The sequence below is a fragment of the Elephas maximus genome, chromosome 6 (assembly GCF_024166365.1).
Source record: "Elephas maximus indicus isolate mEleMax1 chromosome 6, mEleMax1 primary haplotype, whole genome shotgun sequence".
NCBI lineage: Eukaryota > Metazoa > Chordata > Mammalia > Proboscidea > Elephantidae > Elephas > Elephas maximus.
This window is the reverse complement of record NC_064824.1, coordinates 74,226,615-74,241,222: the sequence shown is the minus strand read 5'-3', so window position 1 is coordinate 74,241,222 and position 14,608 is coordinate 74,226,615. Positions and strand designations below refer to the sequence as shown.

At 53.8% G+C, this 14,608-nt stretch overlaps 1 protein-coding gene across 1 annotated transcript; it reads right to left on the bottom strand.

Annotated features, from left to right (window-relative positions):
• Positions 1–8,979: 8,979 nt before the first annotated feature.
• Positions 8,980–14,531, bottom strand: HOXD4 (homeobox D4). The gene is made up of 2 exons (XM_049887513.1): positions 12,981–14,531; positions 8,980–12,422 (listed from the first exon to the last, which is right to left on the bottom strand). Exons 1-2 carry the CDS (start codon positions 13,414–13,416, stop codon positions 12,088–12,090), a joined length of 771 nt encoding a protein of 256 aa, XP_049743470.1. The 5' UTR covers positions 13,417–14,531; the 3' UTR covers positions 8,980–12,087.
• Positions 14,532–14,608: the final 77 nt, after the last annotated feature.

The window sequence follows — 14,608 nt, the reverse complement described above, 5'->3', positions numbered from 1 at the left end:
TCCGCGTAGGAGGAAGCGCAGCAAAAGAATTCCCTACTCCGCACTTCTCCAGGCCCCGCGCCCCAAGAGCAGGGGGGATTATATAAAGTGGCCGGCGCCCGCCTCCGCTAGAAGCTCTGCTCGGCTGCAGGCTGCTGGACCCGGGACTGAAGGCGCGCCCAGCCCCGCCGGGGGCCGAAGACCTGCCGCCCGCCGCGGCCTCGGGACGCTGGGCGGCTGGCAGCGCGCGTGGAGGCCGGACCGGCGCTCGCTCGCTCGCCGTGGCCGTGGCCGTGGGAAGGGCCGGGAACTTTGGGAGGGCGGGGGCTACAGTTGCCGGCTGTGACTAGCGCCACAGCGGTAGCAAAGTCAGACATGACCGATAGTCTTTTAAGTTGGGAAAGCAGGGGGAGGCGATGGAGTGCTAGTTGCTTGTGTTTCGCTAAAAATTGTCTAAAAGGTTCTAGCTGGTCTCGGCTCCTCTCCTTGTTTTGGCTAAACCAGGGCCTCGGAAGCCCGCGGATCTCGTTCCGGTCGACATGACTCCTGCCTGGGCATTCCCGCTAATTCTCTGGAACCGAGCAGCGGTTTGCATTGCTACCACTCCTTTTTTCGGGTTTGCTCGGAAGGGAATTTACTGGGCGGCTTTCTGCCCAGGCTCTCTCGTTTCTCAGTCTGAGCCTCTTCTGCCCTGTGGGAAGCCCTGGACGCGCCTTCTAAATCATCCTTATTTAGCCCAGATAACTCAATACCGTAATACACCCTGCATTTAAGGCACCGGGATCACCCCATTAAAGAGCCATAAATTTGAAGGCCGATGATCGGTTATCATGTAACGGGCAGCAGTTCACACCGAGGTGATCCTCTTCAAAGCCGCCCTTTGTTTTATGTCTTGATGTATGTATGAATCCTGAGATGGCTACCTTGAGTTGCAGGACAGATGGAAATGTGGACATGTAGTGGAAATTATTTTTTTTGAAACACGCCCACTCACCACAAGTGTGTGTGTGTGTTTCCCCTTGCATTTTGTCTCTAACTGTTTTTGTAGGCTCATAGGGTTTCTTTTGATATTCTGCAGCGGTGAATCTGGAACAAAATGGAAAACTCTCAGTGGCAGGCGGCTGTTTCTTACAAACACATGTGGAGAGGCTTTACCCCCTTTAAGGGTGTCATAATCAATGTGACTATTGTATATGGCGCCCGCAGACATTCTGGCCACCTTTGCCCCTCCAGGCAGAAGGAGACTCCTTTTGCTCCAGGGGAGCAGGAGACCTTTAATGGAAATCCTTGGCTGAAAGGAAGGGGGAGAAGGGTCCTTAGGGAAGCACCAGACCCACCAGCCAGGGGCAGGGCCAAGTGGGTCAGAGATGTAGGGAACCAGTCCATACTCCTGCTCCCACCAAACTCTAAGAGATCCAAGTGCCCTAAACCCGGAGGCTACCCACTCCCTCCTAAAGGCAGATGAGAAAGGTTGTGCAGAACTGGGGACGGGGTTGAGGCAACAGCTTGGGACACCAGGAAAGGAAGGTGGACATGTGAATGAGCCTGGGTGCTGGGTGAGTCCTAGTCAGGGGCTGCCTCTCAGAGTCCCAGTGAAGACGGTGGTGGGTGCTATTTCCTGGCTCCTACATTATGTTGTGGTTTCTTTGGGTTTATTTTATTGCAGTAGCCCACCACCACACCCCTGACCTAGGCGGCCCATGCCTATCTTAGGATCATCCTGCAAGCAACCTAAGAAACAAACATCCCTTCCATCCCTACCCAAATACACAGACCAGGCTGCAAACCACTGCCGTCGCTCAGCGGGTGCTCGCCCCGTCAGGTGAAAGGAGAGAGACACAGTCCCCCTCTTGCATCTGCTCAGTGCAATTTGTCGACTCAGTAGTTTGCAAACACTAACCCGCGCCTGGGAAAGCCCCACACAAAGCGTCCCCGGCCCTTTTAAAGACCAGAGCGCGCAGCCATAAGCCTTTGAAGTGACCTTTGGCTCACGCAGCAATAACTCACCCCTTAATGAACACCCAACGGAAGCGCCTTGGAGAGATCCCGGCCCTTGGGCTCCTAACTTCGCGCCCGGCCTCAGCTTCGCAGCCGGCCTGGGCCCAAAAAGCCAAGCCACTTGCCCGCAGCCCCCCAGCGCGCTACGCTGGGCGGGGACCCGAGGGCGGTGTGGCGAAGGCGCTAGGTACCCAGGATGTCTGGCGGCCGGTCCCGAAGCCGCTTTATATAATACATTCACGTGGGCGGACGTCAACTTTCGCCGCTTGATTATTTTTTTATTTTTTTTTTTTAATTTTTGAAACGGGTTTCCTTAGAAATAAGAGCGTCCCCTCAGAAGAAGGGCTAAGTTGGAAAGCCACCCAGAGCCCTGATCCCCTCGGCGCCTATAGCTAGATTTTGTTCTCCCAGCCGCGGAGAACAGGGTAAGTTTGCACCTGGGTGATCCAGGGTGAGCTCTGCGTTCTGGCTCCCAGGCTTGGGGAGGGGAATGGGAAGGAGACCCCAAGTTAGCCAAAGTTGGAGAGCCCAGAACTCCCACTGCCTCCTCTGTTACTCCCTCCCTGGCCCACCGAACATCCAGCACCGGCCCAACTTCAGCCTCTTGGTCTCCCGGAATCCCATGCTTAGCCTAGCTGGCCCCGGGCCACCAGCTCAAGTACTCCTTTCTCAGCCAGAAACTGGGGTAGCGGGAAGAAGCCCAGTAGGGTAACTGTCAGCGAAGAGCTGGTCCCAGGCAGTACCGGCCCTGCACCCCATCCCCCACCAGCAACCAGGGGAAACTCTTCAGGACAGGGCCGGCGTGAAGCCGAGGTGGGGATTATTGAAATTTTCGGGGAAGTTGTAAGTGAGTGCTCCATAGGGCCAAATGAAATGCTGCTCGCGGTAATTGGATTCAGCTGACTAAGTTGGCAGGCGCGCAGCTCCAAGGCAGCCAGCGAAGAAAAATGTCCAGCGTCTTTAAGTTCTGATAGAGCCAAGCGCAAACGATTGACAAAACAACTTTACCGCTCTCCTTTGATGAAGATGCCCCTGGAAGTCGGACCTTCTTCCGCTGGGACCCATCCCTACCGTGACTAAGGGAGTGCTTCTTACTTTGGGGGGGTTCCTTCCCCACCGAGGCCCAGTCTGACCCGGCCCTGTGGTGTTCCCACAAGCATGAAGCCACCAACTCAGGCCTCAGCTCGAGAAAGACCTAGGATGGGTTGTTGTCCTCCCCCTACCAGAAGCAAGTAAACAAAAGGATAGATGGGATTCGGGAACCAAAATATGACTTAGCTTTCACTCCAAGTTCTTTGGGGAGAAGGGCCCAGAAGCCCCAAACCTTTTTTCTGCCACTATGGCAGCTGAACCACCCCCCCCCCCCCATTAGTGAGAGAGGTGGAGAGGAACCTCCCAAACACTTCTGGGCAGTTTGGGGATTCTCTTGAACTTGGGGGGGAGAAGCTTCAGCAGCCTATTAACCTTCACCCCCCCCCCAAAAAAATACTAAGCCAACAGCAAGAGGTAAAGGCCTGCATGTGGGGAGCTGGCTCCCAGAACAATGCAGGGAGCTGGCTGGCCACCGAATTTATTTTAAATATATATAAATCAACCCACTCAAGCCCAGCCCGCAGCCCAAAGACATGGAATTGACTCTCCATCTTACTTTGGCAGTGACAGTGTGAAAAAAAGTTTCCTTTTATTCATTACATTTTCAGCCCATCCTCATAACTGCATATTGACTCCCAAAATGCTTCCTCCAGCCCCCAGCCCCCTCATAAAAAAAAAACCTCTAATACCTCAGGCCACCCTCCAAGCCTGGGAAGGTAGTGTGTCCTCCTAACCTTTGAGTGGGGGGGAGCGTTCCCACAAAGCGCACCTCTTTAAGATTAATCACCGACTTCGATGTATATGTAGAAGTGCATTTAGGTCTACGCGGGCTGCCTCACCAATTGGCAATAATCAAGATCACAAATTACACAAAATAAATCATATTTAGTATGCCGCTCAGGGCGGCAAACAGCCCCGCACCCAAAGATTTTCATTTTGTCATGCAATTGCTTACCTGGATCCCAATTTATCATAAACCCGGTGTCCTCGGCCTCAGAGTGGGCGGCAGTGGGGGGCAGAGTTAGCCTTCCCCCTTTGTCTGCAGACAACACTGTCCCAACCCTGGTCTTGCGCGCTCACAGACGCAGCCATATACCAAAGCACACGAATTCCCGGTAGAACGGAACCAGGCTGAGGTTGAACTACCAATAAACGCAGGAGAAACCAGTTCGTAGTCCCCAAGCTGGTTTTCCCTACGCTGCGCGCCTGTCGGTCCACCCGCTCGCCCGTCCCTGCTAGGCCCAGAGCGGTGGACACCCGCGCCCCCACCCACTATTGGGTTCCAGCCCAGCCCTCCCCGGCCCCCCCAGAGCTCAGGATTTGTTTTGCTTTCAGGACTTGCTCCTTTCTGGATTTGGAGAGAGCCCCGGAAACACCCTCAAGTCGGGAAATACAGGCGCTGCCTTCAAATGCTAGCATATTTGTTCACGTGACCCCGAGGGAAGATTGTACTGATTGAGACGGAAACTTTCACGCCATCCAGCCCCGGAGCGCAGCCAGGCCTGGGGGCTGGGAGGAGGAGCACAGGAGGCGTGGGACCCCGACCCCTTCTCTTGGACAGACATGCGTGGGTGTGGGGCGGAAGCAAAGCCCCATCTCCCAGCCCTGGTCTGCCCTAGCCCTAGTCTGGTCGCTGGCAGTGGGATGGGGGTGTTGAGAGTCTCTCTCCACAGGACCCCCGGTCCTGGCCCGGCCTTCCTGCAGGCAGACCTGAGGCTTGGAAATTTTACAGGCCGCCTATCTCAGAGACACCCCCGGATGCGACTGTCGAACAGCAGAGGCACAGGGTTCTTCCAGCTCCACGGCCGGCCGGCGTCGTGTACCCTGCATCCGCACCCCGGCAAGGCGCCCTCCCTGCTGCACGGGCTCTCCCCATTCCAGGGAGAGGCAGTTACATTGTGGCCTAACGCAGGCTCAGGCCCTAAGGTGGGTAGCCTCCGGCTCTCACCCCTGGCCGGGTCACTCCCAGGGAACCCCAAGACCACCACTTCTGCTTCTACTTGGGACTTTGGCCCTCTTGGCAGAAGCAGCAGCCAAGCCGCCACTTCTGAGAGTCAGAGAAGGTGCCCGCCAAGCAGCCGCCGGGGACCGGAGCGGCCTCCTTTCCTCCGCCCTAAGCTCCTCGCTGGGCCTGTGAGGCCTGGGGCTGCTGAAGCACGGGGCCCCTGCCCGCCAGAGCCTGTGCTTCTCCGGATCTGCTCAGGGCCCTAGAATCCCGCAGGCCCAGAGACCGCCAGGCTGCGGCTTCCCGCTTCCTGCGGCGCCTCCGGGAAGGCGAGAGGCGCTGCAGAATCTGCAGGCCGAGAGAGCTTCTATTTTAGAAAAATTAAATCAAAACAGGTTCCCTGCACTCTCCGAGAGGTCGGGTGGGATTTACGGTAACAATTCCGCATGTGGAAAGAATATCTTAAGCGCGCAGCCAGCCCTTGGCTCCCGGCGAGCCGCGTATGATCCTCTTCATTCAGGACCGCACCCCTGAATCCCGCACCACATGGGGCTCTCCACCCTATTACCGAAGGCTGGCTTTCACGGCCAGCTGTGCTTCTCAACTGCATCGGGCCTAGAGCCGATGCCCTGAGGCCGCTTGGGGTGGGGGGAAGGCGCCCGCAGCGGCTTAAGAGCCGGAGAGAAGCGGGTAAGGTCCTCCCGCATCCCCACTTCAGAGGAGCGGGAAGGTCCTGCAGGATGAGTCACAGGCCCCAGTCCCCAGCCCTGCCTGCAGGCCACTCCTTTTGTTCACCTGGCCGGGCCTGGCTGGAGGCCCACTCGGGGAGCCTCTCAGATCCGGGATGTGGGCGACCCCACTCCACCCCCACCCCGTTGACCCCGCTCCCCAGCCCAGCCTCCCGCCAGGGGCCGAAGCGGGCGGCCTGCAGCAAGTGCTAATCCCCAGCCAAAGAGGGGGGCCGCTTTGCGGGGAATTTGTCTCCAGGAAAGGATCTAAGACTTCTTCAATCAGAGCATATGTTCATAGAGCAATAAACCGGAAAGATTTACAGTCCTCGCCCGGCCCCCAACAGCCTCGCACCCTTTCAGGAATTACTTACGATGATTTATCACACCAACCCGGGCAATTGTCACACTGATAAAATAGCCCAGGCCGGTGCCCGCCAAGTCCGGGCCTTGGGAGCCTGCTGGCTGCCCGGCTGCCAGCGGAGCTGGGGAGGATTTTTGTGGGTTTCCTCCTTGGGCCTACGGAAGGAATGTCAGGATGGGTTGGGGTGGGTGGAGGTGGGAGGGGAGCCGATTCTCATTGAGAAAAACTCAAGCAGCTCGAAGAAAGCGCCTGGAATCTGCGCCGGAGTCACTTGCAACGCACATAAACATTTGTCATCTTTGAATAATTGAATTAATGTGTTATTGTTTGAATGTATAATTCATAAAGGAGGAAACTTTGTCTCTGTCCTGACGGGGAAATACACACACCAAAAAAGAAATCAAAACACACACATACAATCCCGAAACAACCACCACACACAGCTAGACCCAGCTCGCGAAATCGTCCTCAAAGCCAGTGGAGGCTTCGCGCAGTGAAAAAAGGGGAGAAGGCGAAGGAAAAGGCTCTCCTCCCCTCCCGGCACCCAGCCGGAGCTGCTAGCAGACGGAGAAAGCACGCTGCCCTCGGCCCAGGTCCGGGTCAGGCTAGGGCTGGGGTGTGGAGGGAGCGGAGTGGCTCGCGGGACACAGCATCTTCCGGAAGCGTGGAAGAAAAGGCTGAAATGGGAGCTAGCAGGAGACGCAGCCTTTGCAGCTCACCCTGGCCTCCCCCAACACCCCCCGGAGGCGTCCAGGAGCCCCGGGGTCTCCTGTTCGGGCGGCAGGGACTGCTCTCTGCCTTTATTTCCATTCTTCCTAAAAAATGAAAAACACAAAAGAGGGAGGAGGGGAAACACCTCGCTGGGATGAGAGAAGCCGGAGAGCCTGAGTGGGGAGGGAGGTGAGTGGGAGAAGCAACACGGAAATCATTATCTGTTGGTTAAAACCTGCCTGGGGTAAAATTTCAACTCGATTTTATAGCCTTCTATTATGACGCAAAGAAAAATTTACGACCCTCGCTTGAAAAGAGGGCCGGGGCCTTTTCTCACCAGCTTAAGAATAGGCGGCAGATGCCGTGACAGCGACCATTGTTCCTGGTAGACACAGGCGACCGGGCAACCTCGGCCCGCGTGCGCCGTGTGCGTCCCCCAGTCAGGCAGGTTTTCTACAACTCCCGTTGTCTCGTAGCAGCTTGAGCGCACCCGCGCCCCTCACCCCTTGCATCCCCCGTACACCCTCGTACACACTCTCCCCCCCCCACACACACACACACACACACTCAGCCGCTCTCCGTAATTTTTCATAAGTGCAAAGCTGTGCTGAACCAAAGGTCACCATCCAAGCCACTAACAACTTCTCGCCAGCGCGCGGTTCCAAATCAGGAAGCAAAGGGAACTATTTGTCAGCGGCCCTGACAGCTAAGTTCATTAAGGATTTAAATCTGAAGAAATAAAAGTCACCAAAATATTTACCTGCTGGCCGCGCTCCCGCGCCCACTGCCGGGGGCCGGGGGTGGAGGGCCGGAGGGGGGGGGCGCCGCGCGGCCCCCCTCGACGGGTAATATTCTTGGTGTCCCTGCACTTTCCAAGTCGGAGAGAGCCCTTTGCGTGGCAGATTAATGACGACTCCGTGTTTCTTAAGGGACGTGCTGAATTAATTATTTCGCCAATCACGTGGTCGAGACTTGTAGAAATCTATTCTTATCATCTTCCTTGCACTTTGAAAATTCTCCCGGTTATGAAAGGTCCTCCCCCGCCTGTCGGCGAGCCCCGGCCGCCCAGCCCTGCGCGGGGGGCAGGGAGGGCTCCCCAACATGGCGGGCGGGCAGCGCGGTCTGCCGAGGGTCCCGATTAATGCTGTACTGTACTCGGGCAGGCTTGGCTGTGGACTCGCCTCTTTCTCATCCCGGGATTCAATACACACAGCAGTACTGATGTATTGGTGGGCACAGGAGGAGCCATTAACCAGAAGACTGGCAGAGGACAATCATAAAATGTGTCCGAATATTTAAACTTCTGTCGGCGCACTTATAAATACACATGTCCACGCGTCTGGGGCGAGCCCTTTCATATATTAAGGACACATGTCTGATTTTATGCATTCTGCTCATTTCCTGTTGCGAGCAAGCCCCCCCACCCCCCATCTATTTTGGAACTCCTGTCTTGGTCCCTCTTCAAGGCAAGATAAGTCAGATGTAAAAAAAAAAAAAAAGCCCTCGCGATAAAAACAGTGCACGGGCCAGTTTAGAGTGGGGAGTGCTGATTGTTGTCTAAAGAGTGGAGGGGGCATGGGGAGGGAGAGGCAGGTGCTGGAGGCTCCGGTGGGGCTGAGAAGCCTTGGAAAAGTGAAAGGAACCCAAGACTAAAGGCAAGCGGGGTCAGGACAGAGCAGCCACCCTGCCAGCCCCAGCTAGTCCAGAACTCAGCACCGGCCCCTCTCTGCCAGGATGGGGAAGGGTTGGGAGGGTCTCTCACTTCCAAAAGAGCTCCTCAAGACTGAATGGGTGGGGGTCTGACAGGGCCCAAGCAGAGAACCAACCTGAAGCCTCCCTTTAGCCTGGGCAGTGACTTATTTTCCTTTGAGAAAATAATACCCACTGCCCTGTAGCCTGAATCCAACCCAATCTTCACAGTGCTCACAAAATATGGTGGCCAAATTGGAAGCGTGTGTGAGGGTAGGTGGGGGTACTGATAGAATTACTAAGCCTTGCACAGCTTAACATTCACACATTAGGCACATTGCAGGAAATAATAAAATAAATAGTTTATATTGAATGTCAGCTAGAGAAGACTTAAGAAGACTGCATCTGTGGAGGAGCCAAACAGAAGAGGGAGGTTTCGCTACACTTTTTATTATTTCAATATAGACCAGTGAATTACATCAAAACTACAGGCAACAATTAGTATAAATAATACTTTAATCAGTGGCACCAAAACATTGGTCAAATCTATTAGAAAAAGCATCTCATGTGAACAGACAACACGGGGCTGACTGACAATGTCATCTACAACAAAAGACTGCAATGGACAAAGTGGGGTGGGAGTCTGAGTAGCAGTGTCCTCAGCAAACACTTCACTCTCTCCCCCAGTCACCACCCCAGGACAGCTTCTTTTTTTTTTTTTTTTTTAAACACCAAAACAAACACTTCTGGCTCATTTTTGGGAGAACAAACTGGAAACAAACAATAGCAAATGGGCATTGGAGCCTTAGCACATCCAGCTTTCTCCAGAGCATGTTCCCAGATGGAAACTCATTTCCTTCCCTGACCGGGTGGTTGGGGCACCCTGGCCCTTCCCTGCCTCATGCCTATGGGCCCAAATGGACGCTGGGGTCCAAGTGGGACCTCTGGATTGGGAGGTGCCCTTTGGGCCATCCAAGCTCCATTAACATTTCAAAAGACAATCCCTTGAAGCTGAGAAGAGCTGAGTCTTATAAACAAAGAAGTTGTTTCTCTGATTGTTACTTTCCAAAGTAGTGGGGCTGTGTTTGAGAAAGAGCTTGGCTTTTCTTCACGAAAACATACCTCTTGGCTTTCCTTTGGGGCAAGAGGGAAGGCAGTTAAGCAGTTATGGTATTTGGCCTGAAGCTGCAATGAGTAACCTGAACTTCTGAGGAGAGGGAAAATCTACATAATAATCTCTGTAATATACATATAGTTGGATGTTGTGAAAATATATACTTTTTTCCCCTTCTGGGAGAAGCTGCGATGTATTCACAGATTAGAATTTTAGGAAGGAGGGATCTTAGCAACTTTCCAACTTGCCAAAGGATAGCAACTCCTTTCAAATGTTGCTTCCAAAGACAGCTCTCCACGATAGAGAGAAAAAAAGAAGAGAAGGGTAGTTAGAGTCCAAAAGGTTAAGGGTTTAGAGGTCAGTCCTCTTGGCTGAAATACAGCTAATCGAATAGAAAATTTGTCCTCTGGATGAACCTGATTCTGTAATTTAGCCGAACTTCAGTAAAATACCTTTTCAGCTTCTCAACGTGAGGGCGTCAGAAAAAAGACATCTTGACTATGTATGAACTCTGTGCTTTTTGTCATAGAAACAATGATGCGAATAATGCAGGAATATCCATCTTTAATATCCCGACGTGGCGATATTCAAGGATTGCCATGTGCAAGTCTGAGAGCCAGGCTCACCCCAAGGAGAAACAAAGAGCTGTCCCTAGGGTCTAATACAAAAGACTGAGGCTTGGAAGATACTTTAGAGAAGCCGAATTTCAGCCTAGGGACTCTAGTGAATACCTGCCCACAGTTCTCAGGAGACACTGAAGCAAAGAACATGCCTGTGAAGAAAGCCTTTTTTTCCCCCCTAAAAAATATTTTTAAAATTACATCTGAAACCTTCTAAAGTGTTCTGAAGCATTGGGGCGGCGGGGGAGGGGGAACATCCTGTATCTCTCTCTCAAGCTCACCCCTTGTCCCTCGCCCCTCTGTCACTTTTCAGTAGCTACAGCCAGGGGTTTCTTTTTTTGAACCCAAGGCTTTGGGTTTAAACTTCTGAAGCCTTATTTCATTTGAGTATACAAACCCTTTCCCCTTTATCTTTAAGGATCGGCATTTTAGAAAACTGTGCTTTGAATCCCCCCCCAACCAGGCAAGGCATCAGAAAAATGGCTAAAGAACATCTCTCCTTGCTGTTTTGAGAGTGATTGTTTTTAAACCTCTATTCTCCAGGCAAGGAAGAGTACCTGAAAACTTTTACAATTTCTGCTTCTAATTAATGGGTTGCGGAAAATGCTTGTACGTTTGTTTTAAAAAATAAAAATTTCAGGGGAAAAAAAGCCCTAAGACTAACTTTTGTTGACTTCTCAATTCAAATGTTTTGTTTTTCCTTTCTTTTTTTAAAGCAAGACTTCTTCACCTTCCCCACTTTCTCCCCAGTGCACAGCCCCTCCCCCATATAGGTCATACACCAAGTCCTTTAAAATACTGCTATGTGGGGTATTTTGGGGCATTTGGAATCCAGTTGGAACAGAAAATTCAGTCATTACCTAAGGACCCAGAACATGGAGGTTTTGTTTTCTTTACCCAGAAGGAAAATGTTGGACCATTTGTTCCCCCCCCTTCCTTTAATCACTCAGAACTGGTTGTAAGCACAGAGCTGAAAAAAAGCACACGTGGAAATATATTTTCAAGAGATCAACTTCTTGAGTGTATCCTTTGCTTCTCTATAGAAAGGTTAAGGGCCCCCTACACACATTTCCGAGGAGTGGGGAGGGGGTGGAGTTAAAAAATGCCTGTTAAAGCCAGAAGTCCACAAAGGTTTGATTCTGCTCCCTGAAATGCTGCCTCTTTCACCATCTTAAGATTTTTGGCATGAAGGTGTCAGTTATATCTATACCCCATTTCTCAACAAATAAATATTTAAGCAAATACAATCTAAACATCAAATGACCTGTTTCCGCTTCCTTCTTAGACTCATTTCTTTGGGCATGGGGCCACTGGGAGCAAAATGTTTTTTGTTTTTAATTACACTGGGATGATAGAGACAACCCAGAAAATGCAGAAATTCTGCCCCCAGCTTTTCTGCTTCCATTGAAAGCGCCTAGCACAGGGGTCGCCAACCTTCTGCCTCAACACCCCCACATTATTAAACCACAAAGCATCCTGGAGGAGCAGCCTGGGGGAGAATATCCAAAAATACACGCTGGGATAAAGCAACCAACCTTCATTTGCAAATTCAAAATTCAACAGCTGAGATTTTCATGAGTTTAATGACTCCCCAAGGTTTTATGTTCTCAGTAGCTCTTGTCATATAATAATAAAGAGAGAATCCCGCTCCCCTCCCACCCCCATCCCCTCTCCAGGGAGGGGGCTGCCCTCGGGCAGGATGCTAACCTAGTCCGAGGGCGGCCTGCTTGTCCCAGGTCCACCCCCACAGTACCTTAGAGCCCAGCGAGGTGACAGCAGGCCCGGCTGCCCCCGTAGCTTCGGCTCGGCCAGGAGCACAGGGAGGGATAGGCCCAAGGTCCCCACTCCTATAGGGTCGTCAGGTCCGTGTGGTGGTCTTTGGCCAGTGGTTGTAAATGCTGGCTGGGGGCGGCTGAGGAGGAGGACGAGGAAGACGACGACGACGAAGAGGACCTGCCTTTGGTGTTGGGCAGCTTGTGGTCTTTTTTCCACTTCATCCTACGGTTCTGGAACCAGATCTTGATCTGGCGCTCAGAGAGACACAGGGTGTGAGCGATTTCAATCCGACGGCGCCGCGTCAGATACCTGTTAAAATGGAATTCCTTTTCCAGTTCTAGGACTTGCTGCCGGGTGTAGGCTGTCCGGGACCGCTTGGGCTCCCCGCCGGTGTAGTTGGGGTTCACTGAAAGACAAAACAGACAGCACAGCCAGGTCAGCGCTCGGCCACTAGTTAGGCCCCTTGCCACTGCCTCACTTCCTGGCACTCCCCCGGCCAGCTGCCCTCCCGGCGCTCTCCAGCTAGCTTCCTCCTTCCCGCCCGCCCTCCTTGGCGCACTCGCTCACTCCCAGCCACCCCCTCACACCCACCCACGCCCCCAGGTTCGCAGCACGAGGATCCCCAAAGGCGCTCCCATCTCCCAGGCACACCAAGAGCTCCCGAGTCCCCAGGCATTTTGGAACCCCCCTTCTCCACCTTGTTCCCTCGGCTCTGAAAATGGAGTCCTCCCCCACCCCACCCACCCCCATCTCCACCCCCTTTTGCGCCCACAGCCAAGCAGCCAGCCACATGGTCCCGGCCTGCTCCCTCAGCTATAAAAATTTATGGGGAGAGTAATTGCAGCGCCCATTGAAGCCCCACACGCCCCCACCCACTCGCACCACCCTCCTAGGGGCCCAGGCCTCGGTTCCTGCGAGCTGGGGTGGACACCGAGAAGTCACTGGGCCCCGGCCCGCGCCTTACCCGAATTCACGTGCACCTTCTTCATCCAGGGATAGACTACCGCCGGCTGCTTCAGTGCTGTCCCGGGGGGTGGCTGCTTGGGGCCGCCGGGCTGGCTGCAGGCCCGGGCGCCCGACAGGGGCGCGGGCGGGGGAGCCGGGGGCGCCGGGCACGGCTCTCCCGGGGCGCAGTAGTGGCCGCCGGGGCCGCTCGGCTCTTGCCCGTGACCCCGTGCGGGCAGCGCCGAGCCCGGCCCGGGGCCGCCGCTTCCGAAGGGCTGCTCACCGAAGTCAGGCCGCGGGTAGAGCCCCGAGGGCTGGAAGTCGGCTCCCTGTGCGCCGCTGCCGTAGTAATCAGCACCCTGCTCGCCTAGGTAGCCACCCTGCAAATATTCCTCGCACGGAGGGAACTTAGGGTCCACATACTTGGAGTTCACCATATACGAACTCATGGCCATTAATTTCAGAAGGTAGAAAATACTAATTTTTCTCGTGTTGTCTTTTTTTTCCTTTCCATAGGGCCCTCCTACTTGCTGTCAACTGAATAAAGTTGGGCGGCCATGTGACCAGGGCAGCCAATGGCGAGGGAGCGAGTTTATCACCGGGTTGGTGAGCATCTCATAATTTTCACAAATTTAACTAAATAACATACGTGTAGTAAAGCAACTTGCTGCAGCAAATTTTGAGGGCACCCGCCAGATATTAACGCAGTTCCAATCCCCAGCGCCCCTGTTCCCTGCAGGTAATCCCAGCTTTTGTCTGCCACTGACTTTGCTAACCTTCGGTGCCCTCTCCACTCACCCCCGCCTAAAAGCAGCCCCCCAAAGAGTGGGCACAGTTCAAGGGGGAATGAGTCCCCACATCCCAAACGCAGGATGCGGAAGGCAGGGCGGACAGGCAAGACAGCCTCCGAGTTGGGCAGAGGGCCCCAGGCGGGCAAAGCTCCCTCCCGACTAGCCCGCGAGAGGGGACTCTGCCATACAAAGGCCACGTCTTGGCTTTGTCCTCGTCAGGGTCACCCAAAAGTTACCAGAATTCGGCCAGCCTGAATCAAATTAGGCAATGAGTAACCGCCAAGCTTTCTGCGGGTGCCCAGACTCGGCTCTTCCCAGCGAAAGCCGGTCTCACGGCTATGGCAAGATACTCCCGCCGCCTCGGGCCCGTGCAGTTGCTTAGGGGCGAGCCGGAGGGGTGGTGAGGGCACTCCCACCTCACCCAAATGTGTCCCAAAAGTTCCCACACGCCTTCTTCTCACACCAGATCCTAAATGCAGGGAGCTGGTGATGGGAAGCCCTTGGGGGACAGACCTGGGGTTGGGGTTAGATGACCTCCCATCTTGCTCTCCAACCCTCCAATACCTAGCATTCACCCAGCTAATTAGGGTTCTCTGCAGCACCCACAGAAACCTCTGTTTAAAGGTGACTAGCTTCTTGAGGGACAGGCTGCTCTATGTCACCAGGCTAGTTGATGCTCCTGGAGTCCAAGGTAAAAAGACAGAAAGAGGCCACTGATCGGCGCCTGGCGGCCTCTGCCTCCACTTCTGACTCTAGCTATTTTGGAGAAATGTGCAGTTTTTGCATCGACCATATATTCCCCTAGAATCGAATCTGTGACTACGTGGATACCACACAAATTCGGTTCTACAGGGTA

Coding starts and splice junctions, on each gene's coding strand:
- HOXD4 (XM_049887513.1), bottom strand. CDS start 13,416: ATGGCCATGAGTTCGTATATGGTGAACTCCAAGTATGTGGACCCTAAG. Junction 12,423..12,980: donor GAAGGTGCACGTGAATTCGG/GTAAGGCGCGGG, acceptor TTTGTCTTTCAG/TGAACCCCAACTACACCGGC.